The 22,980-nt window shown below is 44.7% G+C and overlaps 1 protein-coding gene across 1 annotated transcript in view; it reads left to right on the top strand.

Moving 5' to 3' along the window:
* Positions 1–22,980, top strand: part of LOC122809323 (transforming protein RhoA) — a 637,733-nt gene that overhangs the window by 102,915 nt on the left and 511,838 nt on the right. The window contains exon 2 of the mRNA XM_044080724.1: positions 20,030–20,187. Coding sequence (XP_043936659.1) covers positions 20,032–20,187 — 156 coding nt within the window. The 5' untranslated portion in view covers positions 20,030–20,031. The remainder of the gene's footprint in view (positions 1–20,029; positions 20,188–22,980) is intronic.

Raw genomic sequence — 22,980 nt, 5'->3', positions numbered from 1 at the left:
AACCACTTTAGCAACGTGAGTGTCAAAAGAAAGGCCACTGTCAACCTGGGTCCCCAGGTCCCTGATAACCTCTTCTGTGCTTAGTGGATTGCCACCTATATGGTAGCTTGGGGTTACCTTGTTTTTCCCGAAGGGTATGACTATACATTTTTTGGCGTTTAACTTCAGGCCATGGCTCTGGCACCAGCTATCTGTTTCCGTGAGTCCCTTCTGAAGGATATCCGTGTCCGATGCACTTTCCACTATGGCCCAGTTTGCAGTCGCCTGCAAACTTTGTCAGCCAAAGTCCTCCCATGTTGGCCTGTACTTCTGAGAAGTAGATGACGAACAATAGGGGCCAAGGACCGAGCCCTGTGGGACACCGCTAGTGACCGCTTGGAGTCTGACATAGCGCCAGCAACTCTAACCCTGTGGGTTCTGTCCTTAAGCCAGTTTGCAACCCATCTTGTGACATATGGGTTTACATTTAAGCTGGTAAGTTTTTCTACAATACCCGAGTGGGGTATTGTGTCGAAGGCCTTTGCAAGGTCAAGGTAGGCTGTATGGACTGCCTTTCCTCATCAATGGCCTTGGTGACTGTTTCAAGAAGTCGACAAAGTTCAAAAGGCATGATCTGCCCTTGACGAAGCCAGCTGGGTCGGGTCCAATGTCTGCAAGTCCCTATATCTTTGTTTATGAGCTCCATTATGATCCTCTCCATAGCTTTGTAGACTAGACTTGTTAAGCTTATGGGGCGGTAATTACCAGGGTCCGAGAGGCACCGCCTTTGTGGAGTGGGACCACAGTTGCCGTATGCCACTCCTTGAGCACGTATCCTGTGGTAAGGCTGAGATTAAACAGCTGCCTTATGTGCGGTTTAATTCCTAATTTTGCTCACGTAGCACACAGCCGGGGACACCATCTGGTCCCATTGATGCTGTGTTTTTAGCTTTAGAGAGAGCAGCTTTCACCTGCACATTTGAGATGTCTGGGAGGCTACACTCTGCTGGGATAGTTATCTCTCCTTTGGGGGGGAGAGGGGGGTGAAGTTCGCACTGAACCTGTCTGCCAGTATGTTGGCAATGTCTGTGGGTTCAGTGATTTTTGTATCATTTTGGACTAATTCTGAGCATATCTGGGAGTTTCCACCCAGGTTCCTAACATAGCTGAAAAAGGCCTTATGATTGTCCTTTGAATCCATGGCAATTTTTCTCTCAAAATTGGCCTTAGTTGATTTTATGAGTGCTCGTATTTTTTACTAATAATGATCAGGGGTGACTTCCTTTTATGGATTTTGTTCTATCATGTAATAGCTTTCTCCTCTTATTGTAAAGTTTGTTAATGGCTGGGGTCCACCAGACTGGACGCTTGCCCTTTGTGGAAAGAGTCTTGGTTTTATTTGGGATTGCCTGATCCATGCAGTCCTGGAGGTGTTCATAGAAGGCATTTGTAAGGGCTTCTGCAGCTTGGGTTGTGGTTTCCACTGGCTCAGGGGCCTTGAAGGATACCACACCAGTCTTGAGTAGTGTGAAGTTTGCTTTAGAGAAGTTCTTCACTGTGGTCTTTTTTGTTTGGGGTTGGGGGCGGGATGTGGATTTCAAGTGAGATTAGTTTATGATCAGATCTCACCAATGAGGGATATACTTCGTGTGGAGCATTTTGTCCCCATGTTTGTGATAATGATATCTAGTATATTTTCTCCTCTCGTGGGAACAGTGACTAGCTGTTCCATGGCATTTGAATTTATGAACTCCAGGAACCGTTGGGCTAGAAAGTTAGGGCTTGAGTAATGTTTCCAGTCTATATTCGGGTAGTTGAAGTCACCCAATATGATGGTGTTTGGAGATACATTTATACCCTCCAGTGTCTTCAGGAAGGCTGTGTGGGTTCCTGAGTTTGAGAGGGTGGCCTGTAGCATGCTACAATTTGTAGAGCAGTTTTGCCTATGGGTTAGTTGCACCTGGATGGTTTCGAAGCTGATGCGTTGCCACCAACTTGGAGGTGTGGGTATCCTTTATGAATATGGATACACCCCCTCCTTTTGTGGTGTGGTCCGGGTTTTGGGGCCGGAACGTATGATATGAGGTAAAACCTAATAGTGCCGGGGTGCTCTCAGGAGCCTTGAACCAGGTTTCAGTTACAGCACAGACATCGATGTTCTCCATACTGAGAAGGGCCTCGAGGCGTGCATTTTGAGATTTAGACTTCTGGCATTGAGCAGCATTACCCTCAGTTTCTTCCCATTTTTGTTTTCTAGGGTGGTAGGTTTAGAATTTGGGCCTTGCCTAAAAAAGGCACTATGGGGGTGGCAAGAGCCTTGGCCAATATCCGGAATCCCAGGGGTGACAGGTGCAAGCCGTCCCTTGTGAAGCAGCGTGGCTTGTCAAGCATGTCATCCCAGGCAGACAGACACTGGATCCCCTTTGAATGACACCAGACATTAAGCCAATTGTTAAAGCTGATCATCTTGTCTCTATATTGTGGCATCATTCTTGGTGAAGGAAGGATACTGGTCAGGGTCATACCTGCCTGGGCTACATAATCAGAGAGCTCCTCTGTCTCTTTTCATGTAGTCCAGGGAGGTACGTCTCAGGTCGTTCACACCAGCATGGACAATGACTGTGTCATATTTGTACTTGCCGTGGAGTGACCAGAGTGCTTGTGTTATGTGGCGGATTCTAGCGCCCGATAGGCAGCTTACTGTGACCCTCTCCTTGTTCAGCCTGGTGAGTGGGACGTCAGTGTGTCTGACTATGGAGTCACCTATGACAAGTATGCTTGGTGTTGTATTTGGCCTTAAGGGCTGTGACTGCTTTGCACACTGCTTTTGTGGTTTATGTGTTGCTTGTGGGGTGTCTTGAGGTAGTAGTTGTTTGGGTGTCTGCTTTGGAGGCCTCTGCTGTTTAGGTAAATTTTTACTCAGAGCCTCCGAGTATGTCTTTGTGTGTTTATGTGTTTGATTCAGTGGTGTGGTAGCATTATGTGAGGCTGGTTTTCTGGTGTGTGTAGTTGCCTTCTCCTCCTGTCTGGTCTTGCCAGTCCTGAGTTGAGAGAGCTCAGCCTTCAGTTTGGCTAAATAGCTGCATCTCTCGCAAGTATTTGTGTTATGTGGGAGGAGGAGAGGGTTGTCTGTGTACATGAGGCAGTTATAACATTGCCTCAAGATTCCCAGATTCACCAGCTGGACCGGAGAGGTGATTGACAACTGACCTTTGGACATGCTAGAATAATATTGGGAATTCCTTAATAATTGAAAACAAGGGCCAGTGGGGAGTGAGGGTATAGTGCTTTTAATTTTTAGTGCTGACTTATATAATTGCTTTAGTGAGCAGGTGCCAGGTAACTTGAGTGCAATGTGTTACAAGTAACTAAATGCAAAAATGACAAACAGTAACTTTCTTTCAAGTGAAACAAAGAAAATAATGCAGATCATTTAACAATACAAAGTATAAATGTCACTCAGGATTACAATTGTAAACTCCATCGTTTGAAAGAGATTTGGACAGAGCATTTGACTTAGGATCTGTTAAACTCTTTGAAGACCTTTCTAAGCTTTGAGCTTGATATAAAACATTGAACATTTAAGATGTACTGGTTGATCTCCCTCTGTCTGACATCCATGATAGGTATACAGTGCATTGTAGATGCATTACCAGACATCTTGTCTTCCTTCAGTACTCCTATACCAAAGTACAATTTTTTTTCAGAGAAATCCTACTTCCTAACTTGCTCAATATAGCATGGTGTCCTACAATATAGTGACCTCAATTTATATCATGCTATAATGGGTCTTCAAAATGAGATATTACTTGGCACATTCAGATGCTCCCTTTCAAAGTTATTTACCAAAATATGAAAAAAATCATAATTTCCATAACCATAAGTACCAAACAAACTTTGATATCTGCACGTGTCAAACATACAGGAACAATTATTTTACTGTTTTGGAACCAGCAATACTTTCTTCAAAATGAGATATTACTTGGCACATTCAGATGCTCCTTTGCAAAGTTATTTACCAAAATATGAAAAAAAATCATAATTTCCATAACCTATGTCCCAAACAAACTTTGCTATCTGCCTATGAGTACAACATACAGGCCCCATTCAGGGATCTGGACAAAGCCATAAATAATGGGAGGATAAAGGCCCAAAGATAGGGACAATTTTAAACATTGCTTTTAAAATTGTAAAAAGTCGATAGAATAACAGGTTTTGCCCTATTACGAAGGGTATGAAGTCTGAAACTCAAATGACTATCAACATTTTCTGACCTTAATCCTCATCAATTTGAAAAAAATGGGCCAGAAAAACAAAATTTTATGACAAACAGAATACAATGGAAAAATCTGGACAATTGAGAGCTATGTTCACAGGAAGATCAGTATGCCCAATAGAGAGAGACAAAAATACATGCACATTCTCTAGCCCCTCTCAACATCTTGCATCTTGGTGGACTACACTTTTCCAAGGTGCCATATTTTAGGTTACTACACTACTTGAAAATATCATTAAAATGCACACTTCTTTTATCACACTACTGTGAATGAACCTATCAGAACATTCTGCTAAGGATGACTGAAAAAGCAAACTAAAAACTAGGTGCAAGTCTGTCAGTTTTCTATGTACACACACACTAAAACTTTCATAACTATAGAATAGACAATTAGCATACAGCTTGGTTAGAACATACGTGTCCCTTCCTGCCCTGGTAAACCGTCAAAGCTACATACTTAGGAGACTGCAGTAATGCTTTCATCTTGTACATAACTGGCAAGATACCATTCCACATGCACGGGTCTGCCGATTCTGCCTTGGATTATATTTTACTTAACAACGAAAAAATTGCTAAAACTAGTAAACAAAAACAGAAACGAGCAAACTACTGAAAGCGGACTCTCTATTCACATTTAGTAAGTGCTTTCACTGACTGTAATATGGGCATATTACAGTCAGTGAAAGCGCTTACCAAGTGTGAATAAAGAGTCCGCTTTCACTAGTTTGCTCGTTTCTGATTACATTTTACTTATCCCATTTCGCTAGCACTTGCATTTCTTCCAGGAAGAGAATTGATGGAGACATTAGCTTTTTGGTATCCATACTACACAGTTCGCCTTGGTACATCAGTCAAGTATCAAAAACCCGAGTTAAAGCTTGCTTGGTGAAAGTAAAAAATCGGGATGCGATTGGCTATTCCCACCCCCGCGCGCTAGTAACTACATAGACCCCTCCCCACCAAACACAACCTGCCAGTGGAAAGCCCGATTAATATCTTGCAGATCGCACGTACCTACCACACTATACCCAAAACAGACTGTGGTGATTTTATCAAAACCTTTCTGCACCCCACAGTATGACAAGGATTGATCTGAGTATTATTTGAGATCTATTTTGAAGCAGTTATTCCTATAGAGACATAGCATAAGCTCCTATTACAAACCAACAATAATAATAAAGATCTGTACCCTCCAATTACTAGCAAGTGATAAACAAGAACATAACTGTCTCATTTTACAGTTAATCTAGCAGCCCAGACGGAATGGACAAACAGAAAGGCACTCATACTGAAGACAGCAAAAGGATGAACTATATGTAACAAGTTGCTGGTGCTTCCAAAAGCCTTTAGATTATACATATGTTACTTGTGCATTTTTTTTTTATTTAAAAAACACTGTTTGTAAAGGAAAGGAAACTGAAAGTGATTAATGCCTCACAACTTTCGTCTTATCAGCAACAAACGGTTCAACAGCAACCAGAAAAGTGAGCACATAAAAACTGGTGTGCCAATGGAGGGAGGATATGCTGATCAGTGGCAGTGCTTCTAAACCTGTTCACCTAATCCCTCACTACAGATAGAGTACCTGCTGCTGTCGTCGTAATTGCAGAGGGAGAACCATCATACCCAGCCTTCGACACACAATGTCATACTAAATGCAGAATACAGCTTCACCAATGTAATTTAAAAAAAAATTGCATTCACCTAGTTGTTAACTGAAAATGAATCACAGAGTGAAAAAAGCACATATTTACCTTGGCTGGAAAAGCTGAACCGGGAACTCCTTGGGCAAAGCTGAACCAGAAACTACTTGTAGCTCAGGCGATAGGTGCAGAATCCCCAAATAAAATAGAGGATTCAGTAGCAGGTAAATTCTCCAGTTCTTCGCAGAAAGAAGGAAATACCTGCTGCTGGACCCACTATTTATTAGGGGAGAACAAAAGAAGCTTAGGTTGGGGGTGGAGGTGTTATGCAAGTGGTGGCTCAGAATGCAAGAAGCCGATTGGCTGCCACCACTTGCTTAGCAAGAACTTTTCAAACGCTTTTTCTGAAAAAACTTCAATGTGATCTTAATGTTAAAACACACTGAATCGTAACTAGATATGATAAATTACATATTTAGTTACGATTTCAGAGTGTTTTACATTAAGGTGAACTAAAAATCAGCAGTACACTTTCTCTCGCTTGTGGAAGCACTCGGGGGTAACGGCTTGAAAAATCTTCTCATGGCGCGCTCGGGCTTAAACACACAGGCGCCATGAGGAGGTACTCTGGGTTAATGAGTTAAGGCAGTTTCTCAGAGGGGCCAAGAACATTAGGCCTTCCAGGAGAGCACCAACACCTACTTGGGACCTCAATTTTGTTCTGGAAAAACTCACGCTACCTCCTTTTGAACCAGCTTTCTCAGCTGACCTAAAGTTTATATCATGGAAGACTGCCCTGCTGCTAGCGATCACTTCAGCTAGAAGAGTTTCAGAGCTTCAGGCACTAATGGCAGTAGAGCATTTCCTCATTTTTCATCAAGACGGGGTTTCTCTACGAACTTAACCCTTCCTTTATGCCTAAGGTGGTATCCAGTATGGCCCTAAATCAAACCTTCCATTTACCCACCTTCTTTCCAAATCCACAGAACAAAGCAGAAAGACTCCTGCATTCCTTGGACATTCATAGACAGCTACGTTACTAGGAATATACTAAGGTTTTCAGAAAAACTGACCAGCTTCTTGTATCCTATACAACAGCATCACAAAGAAAGGCTATCTCAAAACAAACCATTTCCAAATGGATAGGACATTGCATACGTTTTTGCTACACCCACCATGGAAAACCAGTTCCTGCTAGCATAAGGCCCCACTCTACCAGGGCAGCAGCTACATCTACAGCCTTCCTCAGGGGAGTACCAACAAAGGATATTCTGGAAGCTGCAACTTGGAGTTCAGAACACACCTTCACCAAACATTATCACTTACCACTTTACTCTAAGACCAGGACGGGCTTTGCCACTGCAGTTTTGCAGGGCCTTCTAGCCCCCTCTAACCCTGTTTGACACCTCCGCCCATCCTTTGCTTTGGGATTCTACCCAAGTGGGATGACTGCAGCAGGGTAACACGATGAACATAGTACAGTTTTGTACCTACCATAAATGTAGATGTTCGAGTGTATACCCTGCTACAGTCCAGGTTACCCTCCCTCCATCCCCTCTAAAACTAGCTGAACTTATCTCTATTCTCTACAACCTCTGTGGTGTATTTGCTTGTGCCTAAGGGTTTTGTTTTACTTTTTTCTTTCAAGAAAGCTATATAAACTGAAGAAAATGGCATCGGATGCCTCTGATATACCCCTGGCGCTCTGACGTCAGGGAAGAAGCGACAGCAACTGACACCGGACCAAGACTTTGGAATTCTGGCCGACTGCGGGACCGCCTGATGGCAGGATAACCCAAGTGTGATGACTGCAGCAGGGTATACACTCTAACATCTGCATTTATGGTAGGTACAAAACTGTACTTTATCCTTCCCAGCCATGCCCAAATACTTGCACCCCTAGGAGGATAACTCGCCCTTCATGCAAAAAAATGGATGTCCATTACTCAGGACCGATGGGTTCTAAACGTTGTATCCCAGGTATACAGATTCTACTTCCACTCACTGCCAACAGCAAGTGGGTTGCCAGACCTTCCTCCAAACAGTGGGCAGAGGCTCAAAGCAAGTACTTTCCCTTCTCCATATCAGGGCTATTCAACCTCTCCCAGTAGAACAAAGGGGACAGGGTTTCTACTCCAGACTGTTCCTGGTGCCCAGAAAAGAGAACTCTCGGCACCCTATCCTTGATCTATCAATCCTCAACACCTTTCTGGTGGTCCCAAAATTGAAAATGCTTACTCTGCAACAGCTTCTTCCTATGGTAGTCAAGGATGCCTGGTTAGTCACCCTAGACTTAAAAGAAGCTTATCTGCACATCCCCGTAAGGGAGTATTGCAGGAAATATCTACGTTTCAGGGCAGGCTCTGTGCACTTTCAGTTCTCTGCACTTCCCTTCGGCTTATCTACTGCACCCAGAGTATTCACAAAAGGCCTGGCTCCAGCCATTGCATACTGCAGGCAGAGAAATATTCAAATCTACCCATACTTGGATGATTGCCTGATTCAGGCAGACAGTCAGGAATTGCTTCAGCACTTGGCATTTGTAAAAAGACTTCTAACTTCACTGGGATACACCATCAACGAAAATAAATCCCAACTGGTGCCCAGCCAACAAATTGTATTTTTGGTAGCGAGCTTGAACACAACTTCCCAGATGGCATTCCTCACTCCAGAAAAGCAGGTCCATTTGACAAATTATTTCAAACTTATGTCTAACAAAACCCAGCTATCTGCAAGGAAAATACTGCAAGCCCTAGGGTTCATGGCCTCATGCATTCTGCTAATTCCGTATGCAAGACTGCATATGAGGAAACTTCAATGGTACTTAAGTCTCTGCCAACATTCTCAGGACCTGAAAACAGTGATTCCTGTCAAACCTTGTCTAAGGGCAGAGTTCCTTTGGGCAGAAGCATGCAACCACAACAAGGGACTTCGTTTCACTCAACCCCTCGCCGCCCAAACCCTAACAGCAGACGCATCAGACTGTGCATGGGGGCTCACATGACAGGCAAATGCATTCAAGGCATATGGAGCCCAGAACAAATTCCTCTGCATATCGATCAAAAAGAGATGCTAGCTGTACAGAATGTTCTGACAGTCCTCAAATACCTTTATCCTTCCAGGACCACTCCTGATAGACAGACAACACCACAGTCATGTAGTACATAAACAAGCAGGGCGGTACTCATTCTTATCCACTCTGCAGGTTAGCCATGGCTCTGTGGAACACAGCCTTGAGCATCCAAGTGCACCTACAAGCTCAATTCCTGCCAGGCAAGCAAAATTCACTGGCAGACGACTTAAGCAGAAATCTACTGGACCCTCATGATTGGAAACTGGAACCCAACTCATTCAAACTTCTAACCCGGAGGTGGACTTTTTTGCCCCCCCCCCCCCAAGCCACCAATTGAACAAATTTTGCACCAGGAACCCTCACAGCAGAGCCTGGAAGGTGGACGCCCTATCCTTTACATGGGGAAACCTATCAATTTATGCCTTTCCTCCTCTGCCCCTCCTCTCAAAAGTACTACTCGAGAGCAAACAGGACAGGCCAAGGGCAATCCTTATTGCACCAGACTGGCCATGCCAGCACTGGTACCCACTCCTATGCAGTCTGACAGCAGTGCCACCCTGGCACCTACATCAGACACCTTCCTTGCTTTCTCAGCAGGAGGGACCGATTTTGCATCTACAGCTGCAAACCCTAAACCTTGCAGCCTGGCTTATCCCTTGAATACACCACCAGCATCCCTCAGCAAACGGGTGCTGGATGTCATCCTTAAGGCCAGAAGGCCTAGTACTAGGAAATCCTATGCTGAAAAGTGGAAAAGATATTGTTCTTGGGAGCTGGTATCAAGGAAAGGGCACAGCTGTGCCCAGCTTACCTCAAATCCTTGATTACCTAGCAGGGCTGCTCCACAGAGGCCTATCCTTATCATCCATTAAGATTCATGCCTTTGCCATCTCGGCTCATTATAATAATGAACCTCTTCTCTTTTCTCACCCTCTCATCAAGCAGTTCCTGAGAGGAGCTAACAATTTAAGGCCCCTTAGGAGAGGTCCCACCCCGGCCTGGGACCTTAACTTTCTACTGGAGAAGCTTACACTTCCCCCTTTTGAACCTGCTGCTTCAGAATTAAAATTCCTTTCTTGGAAAACAGCCTTACTTCTAGCTATTGCTTCAGCAAGAAGAATGTCTGAGTTACAGGCACTAATGGCAGTGACGCCCTTCATTATTTTCCATGCTGACAGGGTTTCCCTCAGGACTTAACCCTTCCTTTATGCCCAAGGTGGTATCCAGTGTAGCTTTAAACCAATCCGTCCATTTGCCAGCCTTTTTTCCTAATCCTCAGAATAGAGGGGAAAGGATCCTGCACTCCTTGGACGTGCGCAGACCAGCTCAGGTTCTACCTTGACAGGACTAAGCCTTTCAGAAAATCTGACCAGCTGCTAGTCAGCTTTGCTACAGGAGCAGAGGGCAAGGTCATTTAGAAGCAGACCATTTCCAAATGGATAGCACACTGCATCCATTTCTGCTACAAGCACCATGGAAAACCGACCCCTCTGGGGATCAGAACTCATTCCACTAGAGCTACTTTAACCTCTACAACATTTCTCAGGAGGGTCCCCACCAGGGCCATCCTGGAAGCTACAATCGGGTGTTCTGTACACACCTTCACCAAGTATTACCACTTGCCTATTTTTTCTAAATCCAGAGCTGGATTTGCTACAGTAGTCTTACAAGGCCTGCTAACCAGCCCCAACACTTCTTGACTGCCTCCACCCTTCCTCAGCTTTGAGAATCAACCCAAGTGTGATGACTGCAGCGGTGAAACACGAAGAACATAGTACAGTTGTCTACACTTGCCAAAATTGTAGATGTTCGAGTGTATTCACTGTTGCAGTCCTGGTTTCCCTCCCTCCAGCCCCCTGGCTTTCTCTATCCTTTTTACCTATCCTCTTTATGGCCATCTTTTGTGGCAGGGGTATTCACTTTTTACTGGAGGTGATGTCCTTCAAGGATGCATCTGCAGTCCTTACATATGGGTTGTCCTGCCTCAGGCAGCCCTTCGGTCGGCCGGATTCCAAAGTGTGGGTCCGGCGTCGGCTGATGTCGCCCTTTTCCCCGACATCAGAGCGCCTTGGGTATAAAAGCGTCAGCCGACGCCATCTTCCTCTGTCTTTCTTGCCGCGCGGTGCCCGAAGCAGAAGCAGTTCGCAAGTGCCGGTCGGCCAGCTCCTGTGATTTCAGCTACCGAAGTCTTCAAAAAAGCTAAGTACCCCGTTGGGGACTCTTTTCTTGCCTCAGCCGATGTCAGATCAAACGGTTAAAGTTAATAATTGTTTATCTTGTGGGAAACAAATACCTCATAAGGATTTCCACTCTTACTGCTTACCCTGCCTAGGCCCAGACCACGACGTCTCGGCCTGTTCAGCCTGTGCTTCCTTCAATAAACGCACTCTTAGGCGTCGGGCAGAGTTTGTAGAGGAATTTTTTGGGGAAAATTTTAGTTATATCATGCCGTCGGAGCTTCCGACACCTCATTTACCCAAAAAAATATAAGGATAAGGACCGACACATGCGGTCCGCGGTTTCGGCCGACTCCACACCTAGGCCTACCACGAGTGTTTCGGTCTCTACTGAAGCCGAATCTCTACCGCTTCCGACCGACGACATCGCACAGCCGGTAACTTCGGTACCGGAGGCCAACACTGAGTCGGTCATAGAATTTCCGTCTGAAACCGGTGTTCAGGAACTATCCGACACCATTTCTGTTGATAAAACTACTCCAGCACGTGGGGCAGCCAGGCCTCCTGTATCCATGTCCATTAAGGCCTTTACACGGGCTAAAGCTGCTAAACAGCCAAAATCTCTCCCTCCCAAGGCTATACCTCAGGGATCCACTACCGGTTCACAAATTCTAAGCTTGGCTGAAGACCTTATTTCCTTAATCAGGGGCTCTCAACGACATCCAGACAGGGGCTCTCAACCACCTCCAGGCAAAAGGCCCAGGGTTGAGCAGACAGATCCCCAGTCTTCTGATGAGGCCTCAGATGACTCTGCCCTTTCAGACTACCAGGAGGAGGCCCTTCCGGCCTACGAGGATTCTGATGCAGAGGAATCTATTCCCTCAGCCTCCCCCCCTGAAGAGTTTTCCTTTGGGGAGACCCTTCACTCCATGAGAGAGCATTTCAAATGGCAAGGCCAGGAATTCTATGATTCCAGGAAGAGGTTAAGGACTTTTTTACATTTACCTCAGCATAGACCTTTGGCTATTCCTCCCGTTTGAAATGTTATAGAAGATGTGTACTCTGAGTCTAGTATTTCCCCTGACTCCCTTCCTCCGGCTCCTGTCAAACCTGTTAGGTACTACAGGGTCCCGGACTCACATCTATACCTTTACAAGGGCCACTCTGCTGACCCAGAAACTATTTCCTAGGGCCCTAAAGGGGTTACAACCACCACTGCCAATAATCCACTTCCTTCTGAAAGGGAATCCAGGGCTTTAGAGAGATGGGGTAAAAAAGTGTATACTTCTTCCACACTTTCTATGAGAGCATTAAATTGTCAATTCCATATGATACAGTATCAAGAGTATCTGTTAGATGAATTGCATAAAAAACGAACCTCGCCTTAACCCCTAGACCGCAAGACGCTTCAGGATCTGGTGCATAACTCTCAGCAGGTTAGCAACCATTTCTTACAGTGTGGTTATGATGCGTTAGAAGCTTCATGTAGGTCAGCAATGACAGGTGCAGTCATACGTAGACATGCTTGGCTGAAGGAACAAACACTGCCAGATCATGTTAAAGCAAAGCTTCTGGATGCACCACTGGAAAAACAAAAGTTATTTGGTTCCACGGCTCAAGAGGTCTTAAAGAAATTTGAGGAAAAGGCTAAATCAGTACAAACAGTCAAAGATTTTCTCCAGGTCCAACCACCAAGATTCAGCAGAAATTGGCCTTCTAAGAATTGGTCCTTTCCAGACACAGACAGATTTCAAAGAGGCAAGAACAGGCGTGCCAGAGGTAGAGGGCAAGCTCGAGGCTCCTACAGAGGACGTCAATAGCAGCCTCCTAACCAGAGAGGTAGTGCAGGACCTACAACTACTGCGCAAGGACAAACTCAATGACTTGACTTTGACTCCGCCAACCAGGGCCCAGTTGGAAGCACCTTTGGGCGGAAAGCTATCTTTATTCTCAGAAAATTGGCACAGTATTACAAAGGACAAATGGATACTACAAATAATAGACAAAGGATACAGATTCCATTTTCATACATTACCAAAAAGACAAGGCATGCCAAACCTGCCACCAAATCAAAGGGCAGAGGCTTTCAAGCAAATTTCCAAACTACTACAAATGAAGGCAATAGAGAAGGTTCCTTACACAGAACAAGGCCAATGATTTTATTCCAGACTATTCCTTGTTCCAAGAAAAGAAAAGCAATGGAGGCCTATTCTGGACTTGTCCGCACTGAATACTTATCTCATCGTGCCAAAATTCAAAATGCTGACCTTACAGCAACTCCTTCCCATGCTGGGCAAGGGGTCCTGGCTGGTAACTCTAGACCTCAAGGAGGCATACCTGCATGCAAAGTTGCAGAAGACACCTCAGATTTCTTGCAGGTTCAGAGCATTATCAATTCTCAGCATTGCCCTTTGGCTTATCTACTGCGCCCAGAGTATTCACGAAATGCCTTGCATCAATAATTGCACATTGCAGACTTCAGGGGATTCAAATATACCCATACCTGGACGACTGCCTTATACAAGCAGACAGCCAACAAACATTGGTAAAACACTTGGACTATGCCATCTGCCTACTACAGGCCTTGGGATACACAGTCAACATTCAGAAATCAAGACTTGTTACATCCCAACGAATAATTTTTCTGGGTGCAAAGCTGGATACAAACACCCAAATGGCTTTTCTCACAGAAGAAAAACAAGAACAATTACCGGATTATTTCAGAAATCTGACCACTCAAACCCAGCTGACTGCAAGGAAAATCCTGCAGGCCCTGGGTTTCATGGCATCTTGCATTCTTCTGATTCCACAAGCACGGCTGCATATGAGGAAACTACAATGGTACCTAAGGAGTCTATGGTCTCAACACAGTCACAGCCTAGAAACCTTGATCCCCCTCATTCCATGCCTCCAAAAGGAATTTGTGGTGGGCACAAGCAAGCCAATCAAACATGGGCCTGCCTTTCAGCAAGCCACATATCAGCCAAACCATTACAACGGACGCCTCAGACCATGGATGGGGAGCGCACATGAAGGACAGATATATTCAGGGGCAATGGACACACAAGGAATTGCACCTGCACATCAACCAAAAGGAAATGCTGGCAGTGATACATTCAATCGAGGCCTTCGAACATTTCCTGCATCAAGGTCACCTGCTAATAAAGACAGACAATACCACAGTTATGTGGTACATAAACAAGCAAGGAGGTACCCATTCCTACCCTCTTTGCAGGCTGGCAATGAATCTTTGGGAACTTTCCCTAAAACTCAATATAGAGCTGCATTCCCAGTTCGTACCAGGAAAGGACAATGTACTGGCGGACAGCCTAAGCAGAAACACCATGGATCCACACGAATGGATGTTGCATCCAGACATTTTTCTTCAGATAGCACAACCATGGGGAAGGCCGGACATAGATCTTTTTGCCTCCCCCCCACAACCATCAACTGAAGAAATTCTTCACAAGGACATACCATCCTCAAGCATGGAAAGTGGACACCCTCTCCTTCAGCTGGAATGCTGTAACAGTATATGCATTCCCACCTCTTCCATTAATGACCAAGGTCTTACTGAAGATCAGGACAGAGCAACCAAAAGTGATTCTGATAGCTCCGGACTGGCCAAGACAACACTGGTACCCACTGTTAAAGAGCATGTCACGCACGAAACCGTGGCCTCTACCACAATGGCCACTTCTTCTGACACAGCACAATTACAAAACTCTGCACTCAAGCCTAAAAACCTTGCAGCTGACAGCCTGGAAAATACCTTGACTCCTCGCCAGGATAAACTATCTAAGAGGGTAAAGGATATCATCATGGAAGCTCGGCGGCCTTCCACAAGAAAGGCATACTCAGCAAAATGGAAAAGATTTCGAACCTGGAGCAACGCAAAGGGTCAGGATCCGACAGTGATGAGCATTCCACATAAACTTGAATACTAGGCTGAAATGCTCCATAATGGCCTTTCTTATTTATCCATAAAAATTCATGCTTCAGCTATTTCAGCAGAGTACAACACTGATCCACCTGTATTTTCTCATCCTCTGCTAAGGCAGTTTCTAAGAGGGATAAAAAAACATCAATCCTCCAGGGAAACCACCAGTGCCTTCATGGGACCTTAACTTCATGTTGGAAAAATTAACTCTACCTCCCTTTGAACCAGCAGCATCTTCAGAATTACAATTCCTGTCTTGGAAGACTGCCTTCCTTCTGGCCATAACCTCAGCAAGAAGAGTATCTGAGTTACAGGCCCTCATGGCAGTACAACCATTTCTAATTTTCCATCAGGACAGAGTCTCTTTGAGAACCAATCCTTCATTCATGCCAACTTTCTTTCCAAACCCACAAAATAAAGGAGAGAAACTTCTGCATTCCCTGGACGTTCAGACAGTTGCGCTACTACTTGGACAGAACTAAGACTTACAGAAAAACTGACCAACTCTTTGTAGCATATGCTGCTGGTGTACAAGGAAAAGCAATTTCCAAACAAACAATTTCAAAATGGATAGGAAATTGCATTCAATTCTGTTACTCTTTTCATGGAAAAGCTGTGCCAGCGAACATCAGACCTCATTCCACCAGAGCAACAGCCACCTCCACAGCCTTCTTAAGAGGGGTGGCTACAAAGAACATTTTAGAAGCTGCTACATGGAGCTCTGTGCATGCATTTTCCAAACATTACAACTTGCCTTTATATTACAGATCCAGAGCAGGCTTTGCTACTGCAGTCCTGCAGGGCATGTTAGGTACACCATCCTTTTCTTAGGTCCTACCACCCCCAGCTTGGCTATGGTATTCTACCCCTATGTAAGGACTGCAGATGCATCCTTGAAGGACATAGTACAGTTTTGTACCTACCATAAATGTAGATGTCTGATAGGTATGCATCTGCAGTCAGGTTTTCCCTCCCTCCTACCCCTCTGTGGTATACTTTGGGTTCCTATCCCTCATTTTAGCTAGCTGGGGTTATCTTTTATGGTGTATTTGTTTTTTATTGCTGCGCATTTTTGGAATTTATTAATTTCTCCAAAATTTAACCTTCTTTAGAGGGCACCTGGCATCTGGGGCAAGAAAAACTGAGGAAGATGGCGTCGGCTGACACTTTTATACCCCCAGGCGCTCTGATGGGGAAAAGGGCGACATCAGCCGACACCGGACCCAGACTTTGGAATCCGGCCGACCGAAGGGCTGCCTGAGGCAGGACAACCCATATGTAAGGACTGCAGATGCATACCTATCGGACATCTACATTTATGGTAGGTACAAAACTGTACTTTCCACACTATGTAATAGCTTCCTATTTTGGGGGCTCCTGACATCTAGGGCAAGAAAAACTGATGTAATGGCGTTGGCTGCATGCTTTATACCCCCAATGACCTTACATCATGGAAGAGGCGACAGCATCCAGTGCAGAAATCCCAAGACTCTGGTATTCGGGCCGACTGAGGGCTACCTGCAGGCAGATAACCCAAGTCTGATGACCGCAACAGTGAACACACTCGAACATCTACTTTTATGATAAGTGTGCACAACTGTACTTTTCAGGGCAGGATCTATGCACTTTCAGTTCTCTGCGCTTCCCTTTGGCTTATCCACTGCTTCCAGAGTTTTCGCAAAATGCCTGGCTCCAGCCATCCTTTTTTTGCAGACAAAGGAATGTTTAGATTTATCCCTACTTAGACGACTGCCTGATTCAGGCAGGCAGTCAGGAAAAGCTGTTACAGCACCCGACCTTTGTAAAGGACCTACTGACCTCCCTGGGGTATACTGTAAACGAAAAGAAATCAAACTAGTACCCACTCAAAAAATTGTATTCCTGAGAGCAAGCCTGGACACAGCATCCCAGATGGCATTCCTTACTCCAGAAAAGCAAGCCTATCTGACAGGCTACTTCTCTCTGTTAGCCACCAGAACCCAGTTATCCACGAGGAAAGCTCTTGGGTTCGTGGGTCTTGGGTTCATGGCATCTTGCATTCTACTCCTTCCATATGCCAGACTGCATATGAGGATACTTCAGTGGTACCTAAAAAGCCTTTGGTGTCAACACTTTCAGTACCTGGAAATCATCATAACTATGATACCCTGTGTAAGGAAAGATTTTCTTTGGTGGGGCAGCAGCATGCAACCACAACAAGGGTCTTCCCTTCTCACAACCCCACACTGCCCAGACTCTAACCACAGACACACCAGGTTATGCCTGGAGTGCTCACCTGGACGGCAGGTGCAATTCCGAGTCATTGGAGTCCAAACCAAATACATCTGCACATCAACCAAAAAGCGATGCTAGCTGTTCAGCACGCTCTGACAGCTTTCAGACCCTTACTTTCCCCAGGGCCTCTAGTAATCAAAACAGACAACACCACAGTGATGTGGTACATCAACAAGCGGGGAGGAAATCGCTCTTATCCCCCCTGCAGGCTCACCATGACCCTTTGGCACACTGCTTCACCCATGCAAATTCACCTAGAAGCACAATTCCTGCCAGGCTCCCAAAGCTCTCAGGCAGACAACCTAAGCAGAAACCTCCTAGACCCACATGAGTGGCAGCTAGACCACAACACCTTCAACCTGATAACCCAGAAATGAGGCACCCTGAACGTGGACCTCTTTGCCCCCCACAACAATCACCAGCTCCGCAAATTCTGCACTAGGGAACCTCACAGCAAGGCCTGGAAAGTGGATGCTCTGTCCTTCCAATGGATAAACCTCTCAAACTATGCATTTCCTTCTCTACTTGTACTTTCAAGGGTCCTACTCCAAAATAAGGGAGGAAAAACCAAGAGCAATCTTGATTGCTCCTGTCTGGCCACGCCAGCACTGATACCCACTGCTGTTCAGTCTGTCACCCCTACTACCATGGCACCTACCTCAGATCCCAAGTCTCCTGACCCAACAGAGTGGAGTATTCATGCAGCCACTACTGCAGACCCTGAACCTGGCAGCCTGGCTTAATCCCTGATCTCTTCCTCCAGTTGCCAGCTTAAGCAAGCAAGTCCTGGATGTTATACGGGAGGCCAGATGCCCCAGCACTAGAAAATCCTATGCTGATAAGTGGAAAAGGTATTGCACCTGGATCCAGGCTAAAGGAGCTGAAATAGCACAGTACCTCTCTACCTCTCATCCTGGATTACCTAGCAGACCTACTACACAGGGGGCCTAACCTTCTCTTCTATTAAAATTCATGCCTCGGCTATCTCTGCTCATTACAGCACAGAGCCACCTCTTGTTTTCTCACCCTCTCATCAAACAGTTCCTAAGAGGGGCTAACAATTTAAGGCCACCCAGAAGAGCTCCTACCCCAGCTTGGGACCTTAACGTTGTGTTGGAAAAGCTCACACTACCCCCTTTGAACCTGCAGCTTCAGCAGAGTTAAAATTCCTCTCTTGGAAAACAGCCTTGCTTCTGGCCATCACTTCAGCTAGAAGAGTTTCAGAGCTACTAGCACTCATGGCTGTGGGGCTTTTATCATTTTTCATGCTGACAGGGTCTTCCTCAGGACTAACCCAACTTTCATGCCTAACATGGTGTCCAGTGTGGCTCTCAACCAATCCATTTGCCCACTTTTTTTCCCCAATCCATAAAACAAGGGGGAAGGATTCTACTTTATCTAGATGTGCACAGACAGCTCAGATTCTACTTGTATAGGACTAAATCTTTTAGAAAAACGGACCAATTTGCTAGTCAGCTTTGCAACAGGGGCAGAGGGCAAGGCCATATCCAAACAATCAGTCTCCAAATGGATAGCACATTGTATCCATTTTTGCTACAAAAAACATGGGAAACCTCCCCCTAAGGGGGTTGGAAAGCATTCCACCAGAGCAACCTCCACCTCTGCAGTTTTTCTCAGAGGGGTCCCTACCAGGGACATCCTGGAGGCTGCAACATGGAGTTCTGTTCATACCTTCACCAAGCATTACCACCTGCCTATCTTCTCGAAATCCAGGGCAGGCTTTGCAACAGCAGTCTTGTAGGGCATCCTAGCCAGTCCCCAGTCTTCTTGACTGCCTCTACCCTTTTCTTCAGCTTTGGGAATCAACCCAAGTGTGATGACTGCAACAGTGAAACACACAACATAGTATTGTGTACACTTACCATAAATGTAGATGTTCGAGTGTATTCACTGTTGCAGTCCTGGTTTCCCACCCTCCATCCCCGTTGTCTCTGTCACTCTTCTTCACTCCTTACAGGATTTTTTAGGTATTTACTTTCTACTTGTGGTGTTCTACCATGTCCTACCTCCGTATTTGGGGGCTCCTGACATTTGGGGCAAGAAAAACTGATGTAATTGCATCTGTTGCCTGATTTTTTTTATACCACTGATGACCTGACATCAGTCTTGGAACGACAGTAACTGACACAGAAATACTAAGCCTCTGGTATTCTGGCTGTATCCCAAGTGTGATGACTGCAATAGTGAATACACTGTAACATCTGTATTTGTGTAAGTGTCCACATCTGTACTTTATGAATACTCCTATCAGTGAAGAAGAGTGCATCTACTGTTATGGTAAGTTTTTACATAACTGTGGTTTAAGGTTGGAGTCCCTTGGCCCTCATTTGCCTATCATGTAACCTTCAGTAAGTCACTTAAGACAGTGCTTGGGGGCAACTGGGAATTTGAGCTAGGTTTGTTAGTGGTACCCTAGACTACAAGCCTAGTAACTGTTAATGCTGTTATGTGGCTATCCTATTACCTTGCACACTTGTACGAACCAATACTGGGGCATATTTTTCCTGTTTTGCCATTCTTTAATCTATGTTGTGTTATTGTTTTGTTGCACGTCTCTTAGTGAATGTAGATCATGGTGTAAAATTGATTTTTATTAATGCAGGACTGTGTACAGGGTTTTCTTAGTTTCTCTGGTACTCTTAACAGGGATGGCTGCAATTCGTAAAAAACTGGTGATAGTTGGAGATGGAGCCTGTGGGAAGACTTGTCTGCTCATTGTTTTCAGCAAGGATCAGTTCCCAGAGGTTTATGTACCTACAGTATTTGAAAACTATGTGGCAGATATTGAAGTTGATGGCAAACAGGTAAAGTTCTATTAGATTTGTAAACCTTTCATATGCTCGTACACATTGCTTTAATCACACTTTTATGTTTAGACAATAAGGATTGCTCCATTTTCAAATGTCCTTTCAGCACTTAAGAATTTCCATGACGGATAAAAATATAAAAACCTGGGGAAATGACTCACATCACAGGACACATGGCATATACACGTACGTCTATGTGCAGTGTGGAATGTTAGCAGTTTCTCTAATGCATGTGTATTGGATGTTGGATGAAACCAGAACAACCGTGAAATACTAAGTTGACAGTAGGAGTACATGCAGACTCTGCACAAAGCATTGCAGCATCAAATTTAGTAATGACCGGATACAAATATTTTAAGTGACCTTGTTTGAAAGATGTTTACAGATGGATGGATAGAAAGTGGAGTAAAAAATTATATGAAGGGTGGAATAGATGGTTTCTTTTCTAAATTTTTAAAAATGTTTTATGATGCATACAAAGATTTGGGGCTTCTACACTACAGAGTAATACAAAAAGGAAGACTTGTTAAAATGGTATGCAACTGTGTGTATATGGCTGGCAGAGTACATTTAATAGGAAAGTTGCAAAACTAAAACTTACAAAGCATGGCAAGCTTGCAGGATTTGGTGCAATAAGTAATACACATTAAAGGATTAGTGATTAATGCACACTCTTCGAGAAAGGTATGGGCTGAAATAGTACAAACATTAGTGTAATGATTGAAAAGCTTGAGAAGATCCTGACATGGTTTTCATATCCTAAAGCTTCAGCTGCATTAGAATGCGAGTGCAAAAGATGAAATGAATTCAAAATCAGATAAGTGCAAAGGTGCATTTTTTGACTGTTAGATAAGGTGTTAAGTGACCTTTGAGTGGAAGTGAAGAGGAGTTTAGCTATATTAGAAAGGAGGCAATGGAGAAAATAGAAAAAGAAACGCTTTTAAAGTAACCGAATTGGGCTTCAGAATATAATGATGAAATATGTTATGGGTGGAGAGAGTTTTGTGTAAGGCAAGGGTGAAACTGCTTAAGATGTATCCGAGGCCAATGTTGTTTTGTGAGAACAAAGCAGGTGAATCAGTTAAGAAAAGGAATGGCAGTCGTATATGGGAACTAGAGTAGAAGAGTTGTATAGCCCAATATCTGGAGTGGAGGTTTGCAGAGATGTCGAAGGTGGTTAGTGTAATAAAAAAGGGAATGTACTAAGGGAGAAAGGTGTACCCAAGATTGTAGAAGAAGAAATAATTTTTTTTATTTATAGTTTTTAACCTCCCCCGGCTCTGGACCTAGCCCATTGGCTCTTCTGTCTCTACCCAGTTGGCCCATTTATTCTGCATGTCTTTACATTCATTGTTGCAGTATTCCTAACGTGTGGGATTCCATGCCATGGGTAGCCCGATGTTGGCCATTATACCAAGGCCTACTTTTTTAAGGTACTCCGAATGTCACACACTTGCTCCCTTGCATAGCATAGGGCATAAAGGTGACATCTGGATGTGCTATCCTCAGAACTATTTGGCCAGCAGTCTAAACGCATCTCCAGATTGTCTGTCTGAACTGTGTCACTGTCTGAACTGTGTGTGACAAATTGCCCATAAAGACTCCCACAATGTGTCTTTTTTTTGCTTAGGAGCTTCTCTTGACCATACAATCTATTCTGTTTGTCAGGGTTTCATACCGAACACCTTACGTAGTAGGCATTCTTCCCTTGTCTTTTATCTTGAGAATCAGCACCTTAAGCTTCTCACTAAAGATACCAAGAAAGAACTTCCCGTCCGAGGGTCAGCCATTAGGGAAGAAGGTTAAAAAATTATGACCGGAATCTTCCTTTGGCTAGCCTCCGCTGGGTGTTTCTCCTGAAGTCATTGAGAACCCGGAGGTATGTCCAGCTTTGTTGTCTGATTCCTCTGCCATGACTGAGTTGGAGGCTGCAAGGGTCCAGCTTGCAGCACTTCCGATGAGGCTTTGCAAGTGGCCGTTTCAAACATTCAGGGGGAACCATGATTTATTTATTTCTGAGGGGCCTAAGAATGTTTTGCAGATTTTGGTTAGGGATGACGTTCCTTCTACAGTTATTAAATGCCATCCTGGGTCAGAGACCCCTAGGATGTTCTTCGTGTTTCACTGTTGCAGTCATCACACTTGAGTTATTTGCTTGCAAGTGGCCCTCAGTCAGCCCGAATACTAGAGTCTTGGGATTTCTGTGTCTGATGCCGTTGCATCTTCCATGACGTCAGGGGTATAAAACATGCAGCCGACCCCATTAAATCAGCTTTTCTTGCTGTACGGGAGACTGAAGCAGAAGCAGTTAGCAAGTGCCGGTCGGCTGCTGCCTGAAATTTTCGGTTTTCGAGTTTCAAACCTTAAGTCTTCTAAAGTTAAGTACTCCGTTGGGGATCCTTTTTTCTTGCTCTAACTGATGTCAGAAAAAGTTAACAATTGTCTTGCCTGTGGAAAGCAAATACCTCACAGAGATTTTCATTCCTACTGCATCACCTATTTAGGCCCAGACCATGACGTTCCTCGCCCGAGCTATTCGCCATCAGGCTATCTTTGTCGCTAAATTCTTTCTCGCTCGTTCTCCGTATTCCAAAATGGCTTTAAGCCATCCGACTACTGATCTTGTGAAAAAGCGTAAGATTAAAGGCAGAGACGGACAGCATGGGTCCAAAACTGCCGATGGCGCTTCTGTTAAGCTAGTCACCAGTTCGCCGGTACTCAGTGAGGTGCTTTTGCAGCCCCTGATACCCGCTTCTACAGATTTGCAGGCCTCTACTGGTATGCCATGAG

This window comes from Protopterus annectens, chromosome 8.part0 (genome assembly GCF_019279795.1).
Source record: "Protopterus annectens isolate FY-2018-M chromosome 8.part0, PAN1.0, whole genome shotgun sequence".
NCBI classification, from domain to species: Eukaryota; Metazoa; Chordata; order Ceratodontiformes; family Protopteridae; genus Protopterus; species Protopterus annectens.
Note: the sequence above shows the minus strand (reverse complement) of the source record. Positions and strands in the feature narration are given on the sequence as shown.